This window comes from Hakea prostrata, chromosome 7 (assembly GCF_041222555.1).
Source record: "Hakea prostrata isolate BN-2017 chromosome 7, UWA_Hpros_2, whole genome shotgun sequence".
Taxonomy (NCBI): domain Eukaryota; kingdom Viridiplantae; phylum Streptophyta; class Magnoliopsida; order Proteales; family Proteaceae; genus Hakea; species Hakea prostrata.
In genome coordinates, this window is record NC_142606.1 from 9665940 (window position 1) to 9683735 (window position 17796).

The window sequence follows — 17796 nt, forward strand, 5'->3', positions numbered from 1 at the left end:
TGAGAAATACTTTTGAGACAACAACAATATGCCAGTGTCTATTTTTAAAACAAATGTTGGCATCACTAGAAAAAGAAGGATATTCATGTGATTTTGGTATCCTAAACATAAGAATCTTTCTAAAAACCATCTTACATTGTAATATTTTTTTTTTTCCTTCTTCCATTCATTGGTTCTTCAATCCTAACAATAGGGAACATTTGGTTTTTCATCTTTTTCTCCATCTCTAGCCCATATCATTGCGAAAGAGGTTTATATTCTTCATCTTCTTTATTTTCGGTTGTTACAATCAAATGCTTATTGATATTGTTTCTACTTTTATAAACAAATTTTATCAAATGCTTATAAAAGTGAATTTGTTTCTAAAAATACTAAGAACTACTTATAGTTAATACATACATTAATGAAAGTACTCAGCATTCCAAAACGGATAGAAACTAAATTTATAATTTCTTAGTATTTAAGTAATATGTGATGCACGGTATCAAATTTTTTTTTTGGAACAAACGATTTGTTATACATTGAGATAAAGATATCACATAATATATCGTCAAGCATAATTGAATTCAGCCTTATTGGTTTGTTGTGTAACTCAACCGAAGCGTTCAACCCTTGGGTCACCATGGAAGGGTATCAAATTATTTTTGGTGGTTTAAACCCACCACCTTAATTTTTTTTTTTACCAACCAACCCACCCTACCATTGAAGGGTATCAAATTCTACTACTTAGCTTTTTTGCACAAAAGTTATCGGATTTTCGTTTTCCTAACACAGCATATGCCAGAACTATTCCAGCCCAAATATTTCAGTGGGCCCCAATCCTTGGAAGCCCACTTCTCTTACTGGGCATCGAGACATTGGATATGCCACTGGAAGTTCGTTACAGAGACGTGTCAGGCTAGCAACGCTCGTTAACGAACACCTCTCACTTTGCAATAAGAAAACGCCACGAGCGTGGATCCAATTCGCAGTCTCCTGTCTGCAAATCCCTTCTCTACAATTTTTTTATTGGTAAAGCAAATCCCTTCTCTCTTACAGCTGTTTCTATCGACCCTGAGTTTTACTCAAACCTAGATTTTCAATCCTCCTTCGATTCAGGTTTCAGTTGCAGTTGCAGTTCTAAATCTTTTCTTCTTTTTTCCATCAGTTTGGATTGCTTTTTCAACCTTAAATTTGACGGGGTTCTAGTGGACTTGCAGGTGATTCGGGGAAATCGGCTCGTTTGATCTCAACTATCTTGTAATAGTCGAAATGCTTTTTTCGAATTCTTGCATATTCTGCAGTTTTGATTGCAATTTGTCTCTGATTTCTGCATGATCTACGACTCAACTTCTTTCTAGTAAACTTGCCGGAAATTCGAGCTTCTGATATCATTTTATTTTAGACTTCCTGCTCTCTAGTGTTGACTGTTATTCTTGTGTTAAATTTTATGAAAATTTTGATGGATATGGTTCTCATTTTTAGGTTTAGAGTGTGCCGATTGAGCACCTATGGATCGGTTGGATGGTTCCCCACGACTCATGATAGTCTCTGATCTTGACAATACAATGGTTGGTTTTCTTTTCTGGCAGTTATAATTGCATGATGCAATGTACTGGTTCCTCAGTGATTAATATTTTACTGTTTTGTTGTTTTTATTTGCAGGTGGATCATCATGATCCAGAGAACCTCTCACTGCTTCGCTTTAATGCCTTGTGGGAAGCTTATTACCGTCATGATTCTCTGCTAGTTTTCTCGACTGGGAGGTCTCCTACACTTTATAAACAATTGAGGAAGGAGAAGCCCTTGTTGACGCCAGATATAACAATAATGTCAGTTGGAACTGAGATAACTTATGGCGATTCAATGGTACCAGATGATGGTTGGGAGGAATTTTTGAACCAGAAATGGGATAGAAACATTGTTGTAGAGGAAACATCCAAATTTCCCCAACTCAAATTTCAGGTATTATTCCCATCAACAAGCTTCTGGCCTAATGATTCTTTTTCTTTTTTTTGATAAATTTTCGGCCTGATAATATTTTGGGCTATATTGATTGTCCCTACAAATAAATTATAACTTTGCTTCTTTTGGTGACCAAGTATGGAACATTTTCTGTATCTATCAAGAATCTGATTTGAGTTGTTTATGAGTCAGTCTGACACAGAGCAGAGACCACACAAGGTCAGTTTCTATGTAGAGAAGGATAAGGCCGGGGAGGTGATGAAGGTTCTTCCAGAGAGGCTGGAGAAACGTGGGGTAAGAATGACTAGTTGTAATCTGTGTTAATAGATATTCAACAGCAAACAGTCCTGCCTTCTAGAACTGATCTGAATATTTTCTACGTCAGAAATTTAATGCCTTACCATTTGGAGCTGCTTCTAATGGTGTGCATTTCAATTTTTTTCTCCTGTTGCTTTCTTTGGGCCAGTTAGACGTAAAAATAATTTACAGTGGTGGGATGGATCTCGATATATTACCACAAGGTGCAGGCAAAGGACTAGCTCTTGCATATTTACTTAAGAAGTTCAAGGCTGAAGGCAAGCCACCAAAAAACACACTTGCGTGTGGTGACTCTGGTAATGATGCTGAGCTTTTTACCATCACAGATGTACACGGTGTCATGGTTGGTGGCCTTTTCTCCATAAGAATCCCATAAATATACTAACTGTTCTTTCTCTGACTTTGGCACTGTTATGTCCTTGTTATGTCACATTCCTGTGCTATATGCAGGTTGCAAATGCCATGGAGGAACTATTACAGTGGCATGCTTCAAATGCTAAGAACAACCCTCATATAATTCATGCTACTGAAAGGTGTGCAGCAGGGATCATAGAAGCCATTGGCCATTTTAAGCTTGGTCCTGGTGCATCTCCGAGAGATGTTTCAGATTTCCCAGTGTGCAATGCAGCAGCTAATTTCCAACCTGGTCATGAAGTGGTTAAGTTCTACTTGTGCTATGAGAGATGGCGGCGTGGAGAAGTTGAGAATTCACAGCACTTCTTGCAGAACTTGAAAGCAGTCTGTGTATGTTTAGTATTGACTCTTTCCCGATACATATTGCATTCTATTTGATTAATTGATTCATTGAATTTGTTTCACTGTTTGATTGGTTGTTTTAAATATTCCCTGTCTATCAAAGTATCAATTCAAGGGTGTCCCACAATCAATCACTAATATTAACTGTTTGAATTACAATTTTACTGTACTACAAAAAGAGAAAAACAGGGAGCAACAGAGATAGCATAAATCAGTCATTTGAAGCTGATTGTTTCTTGAAATCATCATGTTCATGTTTTGAGTATTGGTGTTTTGGAATTTATAAAATTTGGTCAAACAAATTAGCTTAAGTTTAAGCATTATTATCTAATGGATGAGCTGTGAGCCCTATAATCCATTTCAACACCCTGATTTCATAATGAGTACTCCACCTTTTATTCCCCCCCCCCCTTTTTTGGTGGGGGGGGGGGGGGGATGGGGGTTTCATAAAATAGTAACTAACTTTAATTTTTCTTTTTTCTCTCCATCCAGTATCCAGCTGGAATCCTCGTCCATCCTTCTGGAGCTGAGTGCTCTCTGCCTGGCTGCTTGGATGCAATGGGAAGTTGTTATGGAGACAAACAAGGAAAGCAATTCCGGATATGGATCGATAGAGTTTCATGTACACAAATTGCTGCTGACGTATGGCTTGTTAAGTTTTATAAGTGGGAACTATTTGGTGAGTACTAACTTGCTAATGTGGTGGCTTTTATCTTTATCTGTCTCATCATATATTAAGCATTTAATAAAGTGAGTCAACCACAATCCACTAGAACCTCCTTGTAGAATTCATAGCATGGAAGAATACTCAGAATTCACTGAGCCACCTGAATCCACCAAGGAAAGGTGTGAAACCCAAAGAATGCAAAGCTTCAACCTTTTCTGTTTATATTTAAACAAAGCATATAGAGGCTGTTCAGCCTTTCCTGCTCTAAATAAAAGAAAAATAAGCTGATAGCTATTTGCAGCCAATGGCTGCATTTGGGAGTACCTAATTGAAAAAAATTCTTAATATTAAATGAAAGAAGGACCAAATGAATCTTAAACTGACTTTAAAACTGACCTTATTTCCTCGACTGTGATTGGAGGAATTTTCACGATGCAACAAAATACTGAATAAAATAAAGAAAAACTCGTAACTCTAGTCCATGATTTGGATAAGTCTTAAGTTATCTTTGAACCTTGGGTCATGTTCGGACTGAACACTGGACCCAACCAAGCCGCATTTTGTTCTTAACATCCCATCACTGTAGAGCTGCAGCATGTCTGTATTCAGTACCTCTCTCAAGGAGACTTTTTATCAAACCCTTTTAATTCCTCCAAGCTGCACTATATCACTTCTTATTAGCAATGGATGCAAAGGCCTTTGTTCTACATTTGCAAGCTGTTTCAAATGGCTCTTACATATATGTTAGAACTTTAAGTGGAAGGATATTTCGGTTCCCTATTTCCCATTACTAACATATAACAGAGGGTAACTTCACTTTCTCCTCTTAGAACTCTACCCGATTATTTTCTTTCACATTGACGACTTTGGGCAGCAATATCTCTCCTCCATGTCTTTCAACAATTACAGCCTATCTATCCTCCATCTCTCTCAAGAGTTACAGCCTATCTATCCTCCATCTCTCTCAAGAGTTACAGCCTATCTCTCCTCCATCTCTCTCAACAGTTACAGCCTATTTCTCCTCCATCACTCTCAACAATTACAGCCTGTGATCTCTCATTTCCATCTTTCTAGAACTGAATGGCATTTTCCATTCTCTCTTTCAATTTAAGAATTCTGGCAATCTCTATTCCCCTTCTCTTTGTGACTTCAGCTACATGGTTTACTGAGGGGTTCATCTCAGCCAACCATCTGCACAATGGGATTCATTAGATTCAGTTTATAGCTTTATATTCCATGATATTTACATTGTCATTATTCTCAAGGTTTAAGATTTAAGGTCAGATTTTGTGGTATTCCTTGGCAAAATGGCTAAATGAAGGTTGGTTTCAAATGAACTGTTTGTGGCATGAAGCACTTCGTAATATCATAGAAACATGTGATAACAATAATGATCCAATAAACAAATGGGAAGAATGAATGTGATCTATTCAAATATTCTGAAGGATTCTTGACCTGCATGGTGCAGACTTCAGTATGATGGGATAAGATGAACAATGGACTGGCATTTTACTTCAAATTCGAATTCCATCACTAATTTTTTGTATGACATGTTACATTTCATGGATTCATTCTGCATTTATTGATGGAAGACCTAGGATATCGATTGGCATTTGTCCCTATGGTTTGCATTTAAATGGATGCAGGAGAAAATCTGCTTGCAGGAAGACTAGAATAAACTAAGATGTAAGATTATAAGATTTGTAAACGGTTTATATCTAGATTCACGGAAGTGTTCCAGTAATTCTTGAACATTAGGCTTTTGCCATGGTAGACTTACTAGACCGTCACCATCAAAGAAGAGATATGGCAATAATGATTCTTGTGCTCCCTTAAATTTGTCTGGCTGTCTAGTAGGAAGGCTAGTTGCTATTCAGAAGGATCATGTTCGCTGTGAAGCATTCTTATTTTCCACTGGGAAAGATTACAAGAGGGGATTTAACTTGGTCATGGTGTCATCACAAACCAACCGTTAAATCCCTTGTTCTTTCCAGCTTTCGGTAGATGCCGTTTAGTTTTGCTATTATGTGTGTTAAAGGAACTTTTACTGCTGAACCCAAGTAACTAATTTCGTGATGGAGTTATTGCTATTCATCTAGCTAGTATGTGTCGTGAACAGCCTTATGAGCCTTTTTATCTTCTGCCAACATTTTGGTGTAGCAGTTAATTTTGGACATACCTGTACTGGTTAAGATTGCTTGTTTGGGCCCCTTCTGACTTAAGCTGTGCTTAATTGGCTGTAGATGATAAACGGCAAGGTTGTCTGAACACAGTTTTGTTAAGTACGGAGGTAAGATTTTAATAGGGGACTGCCTTTGTATATTAAGCCCTTCTCTGGTTCTCATAAACCTAGAAACTTACTTTTATTTTTAGTGTGGACTGATTCATTGGTGGTGTATACAGGGTATTACCTCAAAAGGCCCTGCTTGGGTGCATGTGCATCAGACGTGGTCAGATGGATCAGGTTTAAAAGATCAAACTGGATGGATTTTCTAGATGTGCTTCTGTTAGTCTTTCAAGCTTTTTAATTAAAAATCCTCAATTTCCATTTGGTCATGCATGTAATATTTAGTTAACAATTTTCAGTCTCATTTCTCAGCTATACTCAAGGGCTGTTAATAATTTTTAATAGAAGAATTTAGAAGTTTCCTTGCTTATATGCTTTTGAGGACCCATGCAACCATCAAATCTTAGAAAATTGACAGGAATGCCTGTAAAATCATTGAATGCTCACCCTGCTCAACAATCTCTCTCTCTCTCACACACACACACTCACACACTCCAATGAATAGTTGCTCTGCTTCCGGCTTCCTATCTTAAGTAGACTACCTTGTTATATGACACAATTGAATGGCGGGAAGCTGATTTGTGTGTGTTTGTTGATCTCTTGCTCACTAAGATCATTGCCACTAACGTGATCTTTGAATATGCAAACCTAGGGTTACAGGTGCAACGTAATGTATGCTGCCATATGTTAATAAATTGATTAGCCAGCACCTGTTCTCCATGCCGGTTATAGGCGTTGGGCTTTCCAGTAAGCAATTCTTCTAGTCAGCCTCTGAAGGAGTGATTTGAGACCCTTTTTTATTTCCCTTTGGAGATGACCAGATTTAATGCCAAATACTCGGTATAACTAGTCATCTGCTTGACACGAAGCGTCCGACAGCATTCTCCTTGGTGAAAGGTATCCATTCTTAGCATAACTGATCTGTAATTTTAGTCCGTATACATCTTGAAAGAACTCAGTTGTTGCTTGTAGAGATCTCCGGCAATCTTCATATTAGCCTGTTAAAAAGGATAGTCTCATTAATCGACCGAAAACAAAGGGGATAACAAAGGGGTGTAACCTCATTTGGAGCCTGATCCTGCAACCTTAATACGGGGGCTCAGTTGATAAAAAAAGAAACCAACATCCCCAAGTAAAAGATTAGAGTTCGAATCCTCTCAGTGCCAATGGCAAAGCCTCGCCATATATTATGTTAAACCCCAATCCCTAGTATGTAAAATTGCAGGGGGGAAAATGACGCTCACATTCCTAGTAGCTCACATTCCTAGTAGCTGCCAGCATAGCTAGAGAAACACTTCACTGCTTCGAGTAAGTTGGGGTTACAATTTGCTCTCAGGCTTTTGGCTAAGTTCCATTGATAGGAACACTACTCCCTAGTTTAGTGGCAAAAGCACTAAATGAAATAAGAACGGATTCAAGGTCATACCAGTGAAGAATGAAGCCAAGAAACGCAATAACAGCCTGTGAAATCACGCATTTTGTTCTATTACTCTCTGCACGTCCGGTTGAGAGAAATAATCTTTCCATTTTTTCCAATTTTCATGAACGAGAATAGTGGAACTGAAGATTTAGCTATTTAGCACCATGCAATAAAGGCTCTTTGGAGAAGGAAACTAATTGCAGTGTATACAGACCACAGGCTTGAAGTAGCACTGAGGAAACTCCATTATGATCAAGTGGTCAAGGTTTGAATCTGTAAATAATCTCCGTGCTGACGTAGCGGTAAAATGCAAGGGCAAGACTCTAGACTCTGTACCTCGAGAAACTAGTGGTGAAAACCTCGTACACGAGACAGTCCCCAGGTTGTGCTCATCATTTCAAATGGGAGAATACAATTCCCAATAATATTTGTGACCCATGACATCGTGCTTCACATGATCAGCAGAAGAATGAAAGAGAAAAAGATGGAAACCAGCAACACCGGGAACCTGAAAGTATTTTTATAGATGAGAACAACAAATATCACCGTCTCTGATTACTGGATACTTAAAGAGTTTTCATCACGCTGGGATCAACAGCCCGAAGAAGTGAAAGAATATGCCTTCAATTACGTTCTGCTTAAGTAGCATCGTCGAGAAGCTAATTCCAGTCAAGGGAATAAATTACCGCCAATAAGGTGATATTCTTCAACAATTTCAGAAAAATGAGAGACAGTTCTGGATCTACAATAAGATAAATGCACCACAACCATAACATGCAATTTGTCGCACTGAATATGTTTCATTACATTAGGATATCACTCCACTCAGATATCTTGCTGGCCTTACCAAACAATTCCATCCAACGGTATAGGTGAGCGAGGTAAGACCTGCCCTCTCTATTCTCCTCACATCCACCCAATCTCAATCACTACCAAGACAATCAAAACCAACAGAGATCCCACACCCCAACCTGCCCTAAACCTTCCTGCGCAGTGAAACAAGGTCGGGTTAGCTGCAACCATAAATTTACTCTACCATTCTTGCCTCAACTGGACCTTCCGCTGGGTCAATTTACCAGACCATCGGACCACATATTTCTCTTTAACCAAACAGGGACTCAGTTTTTCCAAATTCTGATAGCATAACCTAACTCAATAGTTGTATGAGGACCTTTTTTTTTTGTTTTTCTTGGGCTAAAAGTATGAGCACCATCTTCGTGTATCTTGAGTGATGGTTTTTTCAGTGGCTCAAAAGTCAAAAATCACCTTTCATCTGAGTGTAACCACAGTTGAATGCGAAAGGAGAAACGAGAAACAGAAACTCAAACACCAAATATTCAAATTTTCATTTTCCAACAAAATACTATCATATTCATATACCTATTTAATATTATACAGAGAGAGACACACAGAGAGACACAGAGAGAGAGAGAGAGAGAGAGAGAGAGAGAGGGGGGGGGGTTTCAAGAAGAAAAGATAACGACTATCAATATAGTAACAATATTGATCTCACCAGAAAACAGAAAAGAAGCTACTTTAGTTGTTGCGACTTGCTTTGCATGACAACAGTTCAGCTACAAAATTTTACACCCACCAAGAAACAGGACCCAAACCATCATAATCCAGTAATCCCTGTTATCAAATTCAATAAATGGTTAGAAAGCACATTGACGTTAACAGACACTATTCAAACAGTGCCCCTTCTGAAAAAACATAAACACAATGCCCATCACGAAAAGACAGGCTTAAAAGGGGCAGCTTTCGACCCATCACTGCACCTCACCAGGCCATGGAAGATAGTTTTACTGCTTTATCTTAGTTTTAACATCATATAACAGCATGGGGCATCAATCCACTTTTCTAAAGCTACAACAGAGAAGAAACCGTAATTCCTAGATAATCCAAAATGGAGAAATTATTAATCCAACATATGGAACCACAATGGTTATTTCACTTAATTCCAGATAATTAAAAACCTCGCAGTACTAACAACCATATTATTTATTTATTGAACTAAAGAGAGAAAGAGAAAAAGGTTTCTGAAGCTTACAGTGATCACCATAGGAGCAAATGGCTTTGCATTTTTTTCTTGCTCAAGTGGAATTGAAGGATAACGAATACTATGAACACGGAACCGAATCTGCAATTTTATTGCAAAAGTTAACTGTGTTTTGATATGGTATACTAGTTTTTAAAGCATATTCAAATAATCTCCAAACGAAATAATTTCTACCTCATCCCTTCCATCTATAGGGAATTTTTCTTCTTGGAATTCCCATACCCATCTAAGTTCATTCCTGTGGAGAGCTCAAGAAAAAATGAGCAAATAGATTGATACAAGCACATCAACTACGACAAAATAACATGCTTTCTTTTTAATTAAGGCCCAAGTGGAGTACCATAAGAGAAATTAACAGAGGAAAGGCTCTTACCCATTCTCTGGGTCAGGCTGAAGACTAGATGGGTTAGGCAGAAGGTGGACAGGAACATAAATGTCATCAAAAAAGCCCAAGGAAACTGTAACAGAAGAACCACTTTTATTACAGGTAGCACATAAAGACATAAACAAGTTCAGTATAAGTGACAAAAGCCAATTACTTGGAATCAAATTGTGCAGATTAACTAACAATAGGTTCTCTCTTTGGTACCCATATCACTAACAAACCCCCCCCCCTTCCAAAACAATATTTGTATATATATATATAAATCAATAAACAAAAAACCTGATATAAGTCTGAATTTTGTTTTCTGGAGAAAGTTCAAACCTATGACAGCATTTTTCTTTTTTTAATCTTTGAAAAGATACGAAACATTGTATACTCTGCTCAAATACAAAATCATCCTTCACATCAAAAACCACTTACAAAATCAATCTCCTGGCATAGATCGAAAAAAGGAAACTGACCCTTTACAACGTGGATTTATGAGAACTAGGTTGCAAAAAGTTGTTCTAGTATTGCTTAAATCTGATTTATTAGAAGATTTACCAGTCAAATCTTATTTAGTGTTCCTGAAGCAAGCAAAACTGCTCTAAATGAAATTGTTTTTTTCAGACAACCAAGAAAATTTTAAATAAATTATAAAAAAAAAAAAGAAGGATTATTTACCTCTCCTTCAGCTTTTCAAATGTTTTACTGTATTTTGACACAAAGAATTTTAAGATTTGACGAAAACCCCTGGGATTATAAAGCTCAAATTTTCACATACTACTGAAAATTCAATTTTTGCTCTTGAACTGGGGTTGACTTTATATCCTTCCAGAATTTGATCTTCTACCTATTTTTTGGCATTAAGGGATAATTCTGGTTCAATACCATATCAGTATACACCATCAAACATGGGTAAAAACCACAAGCACCATTCTAAGAGTCGTTTATGTTAAACTAATGTATGGATTAGGTTAAAAATGTCAAAAACAAGCAGCACAACAAAAATCAGCACAAAAAACAACTTCTAGGGCAGCCTGGAGAAAGCACCAAGTTTCAAATGCAAGATTGGTCTCAGGACTGGCAAAAATCTCCTGGAAACTAAGATTGAGAACCCGCTATCAGGGATCTTACCATCCTACACAAGTTGTTTGTACATATGATCTTCACTCCAGCTGAAGGAAGATCCTGGTGCTTGAAGTTGTTGATAAGTCAGGAATTCCTCATACCACACCCAACTATGATTTGTCATTCAACATCTGTGTGGTGCTTCCTGACAACTATCAGTTGTAGTCAACGGATCTATTATGACTATTTTTCTATATGTCCTTTTGTCCAGAATTTCCCATTTAATTGCTCACATCACTTTGCTCCCTCTCAGTTTCTGGCTTTGTGTTCAGATATGTGAAATTTCTCTTCTTGAACTCCTTTACTTTCAAAGAACCTAGTTCATTTGTTTAAATTTCAAACCTACATAAAAATGATCCATTTGGTAGTAACAGCAGCAGCAGTAGCATTTTTCCACATAGCAACTTCATCAGGTTCGGTAGAATTTTACAAGGATATGTTTACAGTTATGGTAGTGAATAGTAAACCAATTTAAATCAATTACAATAAGCATAAAGACCCACAAAGCAAAGCTGAGTATGTATTAGACATATATGATTGTATGTTATCTAAACATATTAAAATTTTGAAAGAAACTTGCATGGTACAGGCTCGTATCAATTCAACACAAAAATAAATAGAAGAGATATAACACTCAGCCCTGTTAACATACTGTTATAGGCATACATATATTCAGGTAGTTGCAACATGAAGACACTTAAAAGTAATATACAACCATTTATCAAATAACTAAAGAATGATTTGGACGACATACGCTGTAAGCCATTAGCATCAAATGACTTGAGCTTTGCCACCACTATCTCTCCCACAAATGGACGAAACATGACCAATCTAAACACCACCTGCAAGAATAGTAGGAGAAATCAATTGCATATACAAACAAAAATGAACTCATAGGTCGTCAAATCTTCCCTTTTGGACAATGAAAGGAAAAAGTTTACAAAAGAAGGCTAATCCTTCAACAATTACGTAAAAAACAGCAAACAAAGAATACAACTAGTCAAGGTTAAACTGACTACTTCTATTAGTATGCGACGGTTGTTATAGACCCTTGGTGTTGGAGAGACACCTAAGACACGAGACACTCAACTAGCATATCAACATAGTAAGCATGCAGTATATAATATCTTATATGCAACATAGAAGCCTTATCAATGCAATATGATATGAATATATGAAAATACTAATAAGTGACCTAATGTGAGAGACGCAACATATGATAAATAAAGTATAGGATGCAATATAAGCATAATAACATATTCACATGAAAAACAACATAAAACACAGATCAAAGGAAAACTTGCTCAGTGTCAACATGGCATGCTATTGCCTTGGACACTTAGATGATGCCTTGCCAACTATGATGAAGCAGGTAACCATATGAGAAGATGTAGAGGTTGCTACTTTAGCGGCATATTTACATTAATCAATACTAGCTAATGCCTAATCTTTTATTTCTCCCATCATCTCTTGAGCAGCTGTCATTAAAATATCTAAAATTGTCCTTAATGTATCATGTCTCTATCAAATTAAGTTGAATCTCTTCTAGCTGTAATTAACCAGTGGTAGATATTTACATCCTCCCCCCCCCCCCCCCCAAAAAAAAAATATATATATATATATAAAACACATCACATGCACATTATGCATACATGTACAACTACTCAACAACTCTTCTGCCTTATCCCAGCTAATTGGGGTCGACAAACATGGATGGTTAACCTCCAATCAGCTCTATTCAAGGCCATAACTGATATAAAGCCTAAGCTATGCATGCCTCAACTTACCAATTTTCCCACGTCAATTTAGGTCATCCCTAGCTCTTTTAGTTTCTTCAATTTGAACGAAATCACTCCTTCATACTGGTGCATCCGAAGGCTTTTGATGAACATGGCCATCCCACCTTAAACTACTTTCACTTTGCTTATCATGCATTAGAGCTACAGCTAAATCCACTCTGATATGATCACTCTATCCTGCCTAGTTTTGACACTCATCAAATCATTGCACATGCAGTTCGGCAAGCATTAGGTTGGACGAAGCTGTACTTGATCCCACAATATCGCCCAGCTCACTGGGGGAGAGCGGGATCACAACCCATGACATAGAACCGGGACAGATTGGAACTAGCCATGGAATGAACCAACTAGGACCAATTTAAACCAGCATTGGAGGCCAGCTACAATCCAGCCAGCAGGTTCAACTGGAAGGTCCCATTGCTCCACTATTTTGACAAGTCAAGTTGGACTCTTGCGACAAGACAAAACATGAAGACAGGAGGTCAGAAGATTGTTCATGTCACTGTTCACGAGAACAACGTCACTGCCCATCATGTGGCATAGTGGGAATATTCATATAGGATTTGTGGGGCCTAAGATCAGAATTGCATGAAGACTTTATTCTTGGGAGATTTAGAAGTTTAATTGTTGAAAACATGGACTGAGGTTTCCTAATTAGAATAGGATTATGTTTCCTCATAAGTCTAGAGTTTTATTTCTATATTTCATTTTGCTACTTAGTATAGGACTTAACTAGGTTGTAACTATAAATACCCTATTGGGGTCTTGTGAATAACTTACTTTTAGAGGAGCAATTCCTCACATTACAACATTAGTTAAGTTTCTATATTAGTTATTTATGCATGTGTATAAAGCCTAGTATTTTCTAATTTAAGTTAACTTATATTTTCCACAAGATTCTACTGTCATTACTTATTAAGTAATTAGTTTCTATTCTCAGTCTACTACATTTCTACTGATTGTAAAGCTTCAGCCAAGCTATAAATAAAGCCCTTTAGTTGCAACAGAAGGTTAGACTTTGGAGAAATCAAATTTGCAGGCCATGTTCTTGTCCCCTGCTCTTTATCTTTTCCTTGCTGATGTTACTCTTTGTGTCTGCAACAATGCATTAAGGTCTCAAACTGAAGATCAGAATCCATCCTCAGTTGATCCCAAAGGCTGCTATGGCTGTTACCTGCCAATTGTATATTGTTGCTGCTCCAGTGATTTAGTCCTGTTGCTGCAGCTTGTGAAGATCATAACTGAACACCCTTGTTCAAAATTGATTGAAATTTGGAGTGCTTTCTACAGCTGTTTGCACCTACACTCAATCACAATCCAGGCCTGTTTCATTGGCTGGATTACTTCAAATCCATTACCTTTTATTTCTAAACTTTATTAGACCTAAACCTGGGGTTCCCTACTGGAGTTATTTGGAGCTTGAATAGCATACTGGGACTTGTTACCCTTGGGTTTACAGTCTTACATTAATCCAAGCCTGAAAAATTATGGGCAGACCTTGACCAGGCTCAGGTTTTGGGGGACCAAGTTGCACCATAAAGTAGAAGAAATGAAGTTAGACATAGGCCTTGTCAATCAACTACACCAAATGCACTATGCGATTTCTAAAGGAAAAGCTACCTCCATGTTAAGAGTAAACTATTATTCTACCACAACTGTATCACAACACCCCTCATTGCAATTTATGTATCCACCAAGAACTGCAAAAGAATTAATGTTCAGTTATTATCCTTTTAAAACTGTAAGACAAAAACTAGACATTAACAGCTAAAACATTGAAAAGCATATACCTTATGTAAGTTATTATAGAAATGACACATATTTCTTAAGAATACCATAATATTTTTTTAAATTTTGGAGTTCTATATTCAAGAACAACTTAAGCGGTTAGTGACAAAAATCTACCATCTAATCCTTGTCAATGTTTATGGTTTGATTACTAGTAAGTACCAAACGAAATTCTTAACTTCCCCATCAAAATTAACTTTTTTTTTTTGGGTCGAATAATTAACTGATTCACTACAATAGTTCGTTTCATTTTAAAATATTAACACAAAGTGGCCACAAAAAGACTACGTAGAAGTCCATTACTAGTAGTAGACCAAGGAATCGTCCCACTACCTACCAGTTTATTTTGAGACCCAATAGTTTTCACTTTTGCCGAAAATATAAGCACAGATTGCCATTAAGTATGGCTTTCAATTCTAACAATGGACTAGACAGTGAAATGCCATATTTAAAAAATTGCAACACGGTACATGGATGAAGCACTGAAAGGAACATTAACGGCATAATCCTTGCAAGACCTAAAAACCAACCTAGTCAACATGCACTATTTTCAACTACATTATATTATAGAGAATGAAAACAACAAACAGGGAGAACTGCAACTCCTTTTCTGCCAAAATATATAAATACCGTGTATGTTGAAGCACCGTCTCCGGCAAAGATGAACCCTCCATCAATACTTTGCAAGTCATAAACTGAGATGCAGAGTCCCAAGTTTGATATAACCTTCATCAAACAATTCGGTGAAGAGTTTAACTTTTGAACAAGATAAACTGTGAAAATACGGAAATAATAAGATACAGAAAAGAATGACAAGTCACAAACCTTATCCAAGAAGAGTTTCTCAAGCTCTCCCTTAATTGCTTCTTCAAGCGGAAGATTTAGAAGATGAGGAGGCAAACGCAAGGTATGCTCAATTGAGCTGAGGTAGAACATATTAGCCCCTTCTTTAAAACAATAATCTCGAACTCCAAATCGAGATTAGAAAGGATATCACCCACCACAAAGTAACATAACCACACATGTGAACACTCATACACCAAGGAGTGGAGGAGAACAGATGAACCGCTGCAACAAAGTTCGGCGAGTCGACTTCGTCACCGGTGGCGGGTGGAATTGGTCACCAGAGACGGAGAAGATGAAGAGGGATTACTTTCGCGGGGACTGGGCGACTAGGGTTGGAGGTTCGTTCGGGAAGAAGAAGTTTCGAACAAAAAAAGAAATATTTGAAGCAAATGCAGTTCGATCGATCGTCCTTTTACACTTTTTTCCCGCTTGACAAAAATGCCCTTAATTTACCGAAATACCCTTAAAGTATTAATAGCATGTAATTCGCGTTACATTTGAATAAAATACGAGTTTTATAATCCTTTTATATGATAAATTGCATCAAGAGACATTTTCTCATTTTTTTAAAAATGAGAAAAATATGATATACAGAAAACCTAAGAAAATATTGAAATAATCTAGAGAAATACAAACAATAAAAGAGATTCATTGATTAGGCCAGCCATTGAGGCCTAAAACTGCAAGCTTACAAATCTAAAAAGAAAACAACTCGGCTAAAACTCATCCAGTCTCTATTAGACATACCATCAAATTCATCTACATCCACTCTTTGGGGTGAAAGTGAAACCCTCCAGCAATGTTTTGTATTGTCACAATAGAAAAGAACATGACTAACAGTTTCATCATTGACAAACAAAGTAAATAAGAATGTGTGTTCAAAATATTTCTATCAAATAAAACTTTGTTAAGAGAGAGTGTGCTTCATGAGTTGCTCTCCAAAGAAAGTCCTTCATCTTGGGAAGTGTATTGATGCTCCATATTTTACTCTAATGTGACTGATCTGATGGAGATGCATGAGTATAGCCCTGTATAAGGATGGGAGATTGAAAAGGCCTCTTTGAAATTGGAAAGTTGAAAATATGTAGTCCATCTTAAGGGCCAATGTGGCACCATCTATTAGGGGGTGGTGGGTTCCATCAAGTTTCATTGTTCATCTGGTTGATTCTGTGTGGCTTAACCCAGTGGCAAGTTAGTCCAGCAATCGGACCCGAAACGACCAATAGAACTCATGACTAAACAAATTTTCTAGAAAGTGGATTCTTGATTGATGATATTCCTTGTTTGTTCAAAATTCAAGTATGTGCTTAACAGAATTCATATGAACCCTAAAACTTTTGTAGATCTAGAATCAAACTTAAAATGACCATATGAAAGAATTTGTGGAAAATAGACTACTGGCAATCCCAAGTATGATCTTTAATAGAGCTGCCTAGGGGGTGAGGGTTCATGTAATTGAGATTTTTTTTAACCTGCTAAGGTCTTATCTTAAGACCTTATTACATTCAACTACCAATTAGGCTCCATCTTCTCCTTATTTCTGTTTGTACTGGAAACAATATTATCATCATATTAGAATTTAGAACTAGTTTAGGAGTTGCCATGAGAAAGTTGATTGCGATGACACAACTATGTTTTACAACAAAGGTCTTAAGTGCCCCTTTACGGAAAATTGATTTTCCATAGAACAAAGGGCATACTGAAGATAATCTTAAGAAATTTGGCAAGAAAAGATATGCATAGCTTAAGAAATTTGGATCCTCTCGACCCAAACTGCCAATATAATCATATATTCACATTCACATGAATTTGGGACTTACACTGCCTAGCCTTGACAATGACAAGGCTGCGAGTGTGATGTATGGGTGTTTGGACTAGCTAGGCGGAGAGGATTTGGACTCTTTACTAACTTAAGTCTCCAATATTGGAGAGCAAGACTAAGTACTGTCATATTTAGAAATAATGAGGGTTCACATCCTCTACAATTCCTAATCCTACAATTCCTTGCAATTAACCTTTAGGATTGTGACATATAGTTTAAAAAAATTCAATGGTCTATAAAACCCATATTAGGAATAAACTTATCTTCCCCTACAATTTCTTCCCAAATTTCTCTCACCTTTCTTCACACATGTAAAAAGATTTTCACGGTGCCTCTTTCTTTCTAGAGTCTCTTTCCCCCTCTTTCTTCAAATCATCCATTTTATACATGTTCAATGCTGTAAATTCTACAGTGTTTGAACCTTCATGTTCTTAGGAGAATGACCTTGTTTCAGTATGTCTAAAATGGAGTTTGAGAGTTCACGGTGAATCTTCTCCCTTCAACATGTTTACGGTGAAGAATTTGAAAGTTTAGAGAAATTTTAGAAATTCACTAGATGTAGTTTCTAATGTGAGTTTCCATATATTAACCATGG

The 17796-nt window shown here is 37.1% G+C and overlaps 2 protein-coding genes across 4 annotated transcripts; one reads left to right on the top strand and one right to left on the bottom strand.

Moving 5' to 3' along the window:
- Positions 1 to 782: 782 nt before the first annotated feature.
- LOC149009582 (sucrose-phosphatase 2-like) lies at positions 783 to 6319 on the top strand. 3 transcript variants are annotated; one of them, XM_089162179.1, is made up of 10 exons: positions 783 to 1111; positions 1194 to 1239; positions 1465 to 1550; positions 1645 to 1944; positions 2137 to 2238; positions 2411 to 2605; positions 2713 to 3006; positions 3511 to 3697; positions 5929 to 5975; positions 6089 to 6319. In XM_089162179.1, exons 3-10 carry the CDS (start codon positions 1491 to 1493, stop codon positions 6179 to 6181), a joined length of 1278 nt encoding a protein of 425 aa, XP_089018305.1. In that variant the 5' UTR covers positions 783 to 1111; positions 1194 to 1239; positions 1465 to 1490; the 3' UTR covers positions 6182 to 6319. The 3 variants fall into 3 exon arrangements, with proteins under 3 accessions (XP_089018305.1, XP_089018306.1, XP_089018304.1); XM_089162180.1 differs by having other exon boundaries at positions 783 to 1098; positions 1200 to 1239; XM_089162178.1 differs by having other exon boundaries at positions 784 to 1239.
- Positions 6320 to 8277: 1958 nt separating this feature from the next.
- Positions 8278 to 15733, bottom strand: LOC149009583 (RNA polymerase Rpb7 N-terminal domain-containing protein). The gene is made up of 7 exons (XM_089163977.1): positions 15359 to 15733; positions 15164 to 15259; positions 11701 to 11788; positions 9825 to 9909; positions 9626 to 9689; positions 9443 to 9532; positions 8278 to 9024 (listed from the first exon to the last, which is right to left on the bottom strand). The coding sequence occupies exons 1-7, from the start codon at positions 15467 to 15469 to the stop codon at positions 8977 to 8979; spliced, it is 582 nt and encodes a 193-aa protein (XP_089020103.1). The 5' UTR covers positions 15470 to 15733; the 3' UTR covers positions 8278 to 8976.
- Between the last annotated feature and the right edge of the window lie 2063 nt (positions 15734 to 17796).

Bases quoted from the DNA above. Each gene is read 5' to 3' on its own strand.
- LOC149009582 (XM_089162179.1), top strand. From the start codon at position 1,491: ATGGATCGGTTGGATGGTTCCCCACGACTCATGATAGTCTCTGATCTT. The intron at 2,239-2,410 runs GTAAGAATGACT...TCTTTGGGCCAG, and splicing joins AGAGGCTGGAGAAACGTGGG to TTAGACGTAAAAATAATTTA. The intron at 3,007-3,510 runs GTATGTTTAGTA...CTCTCCATCCAG, and splicing joins AGAACTTGAAAGCAGTCTGT to TATCCAGCTGGAATCCTCGT.
- LOC149009583 (XM_089163977.1), bottom strand. From the start codon at position 15,469: ATGTTCTACCTCAGCTCAATTGAGCATACCTTGCGTTTGCCTCCTCAT. The intron at 11,789-15,163 runs GTATTTATATAT...CTATTCTTGCAG, and splicing joins ACGGTGCTTCAACATACACG to GTGGTGTTTAGATTGGTCAT. The intron at 9,910-11,700 runs GTATGTCGTCCA...CTTCTGTTACAG, and splicing joins TGATGCTAATGGCTTACAGC to TTTCCTTGGGCTTTTTTGAT.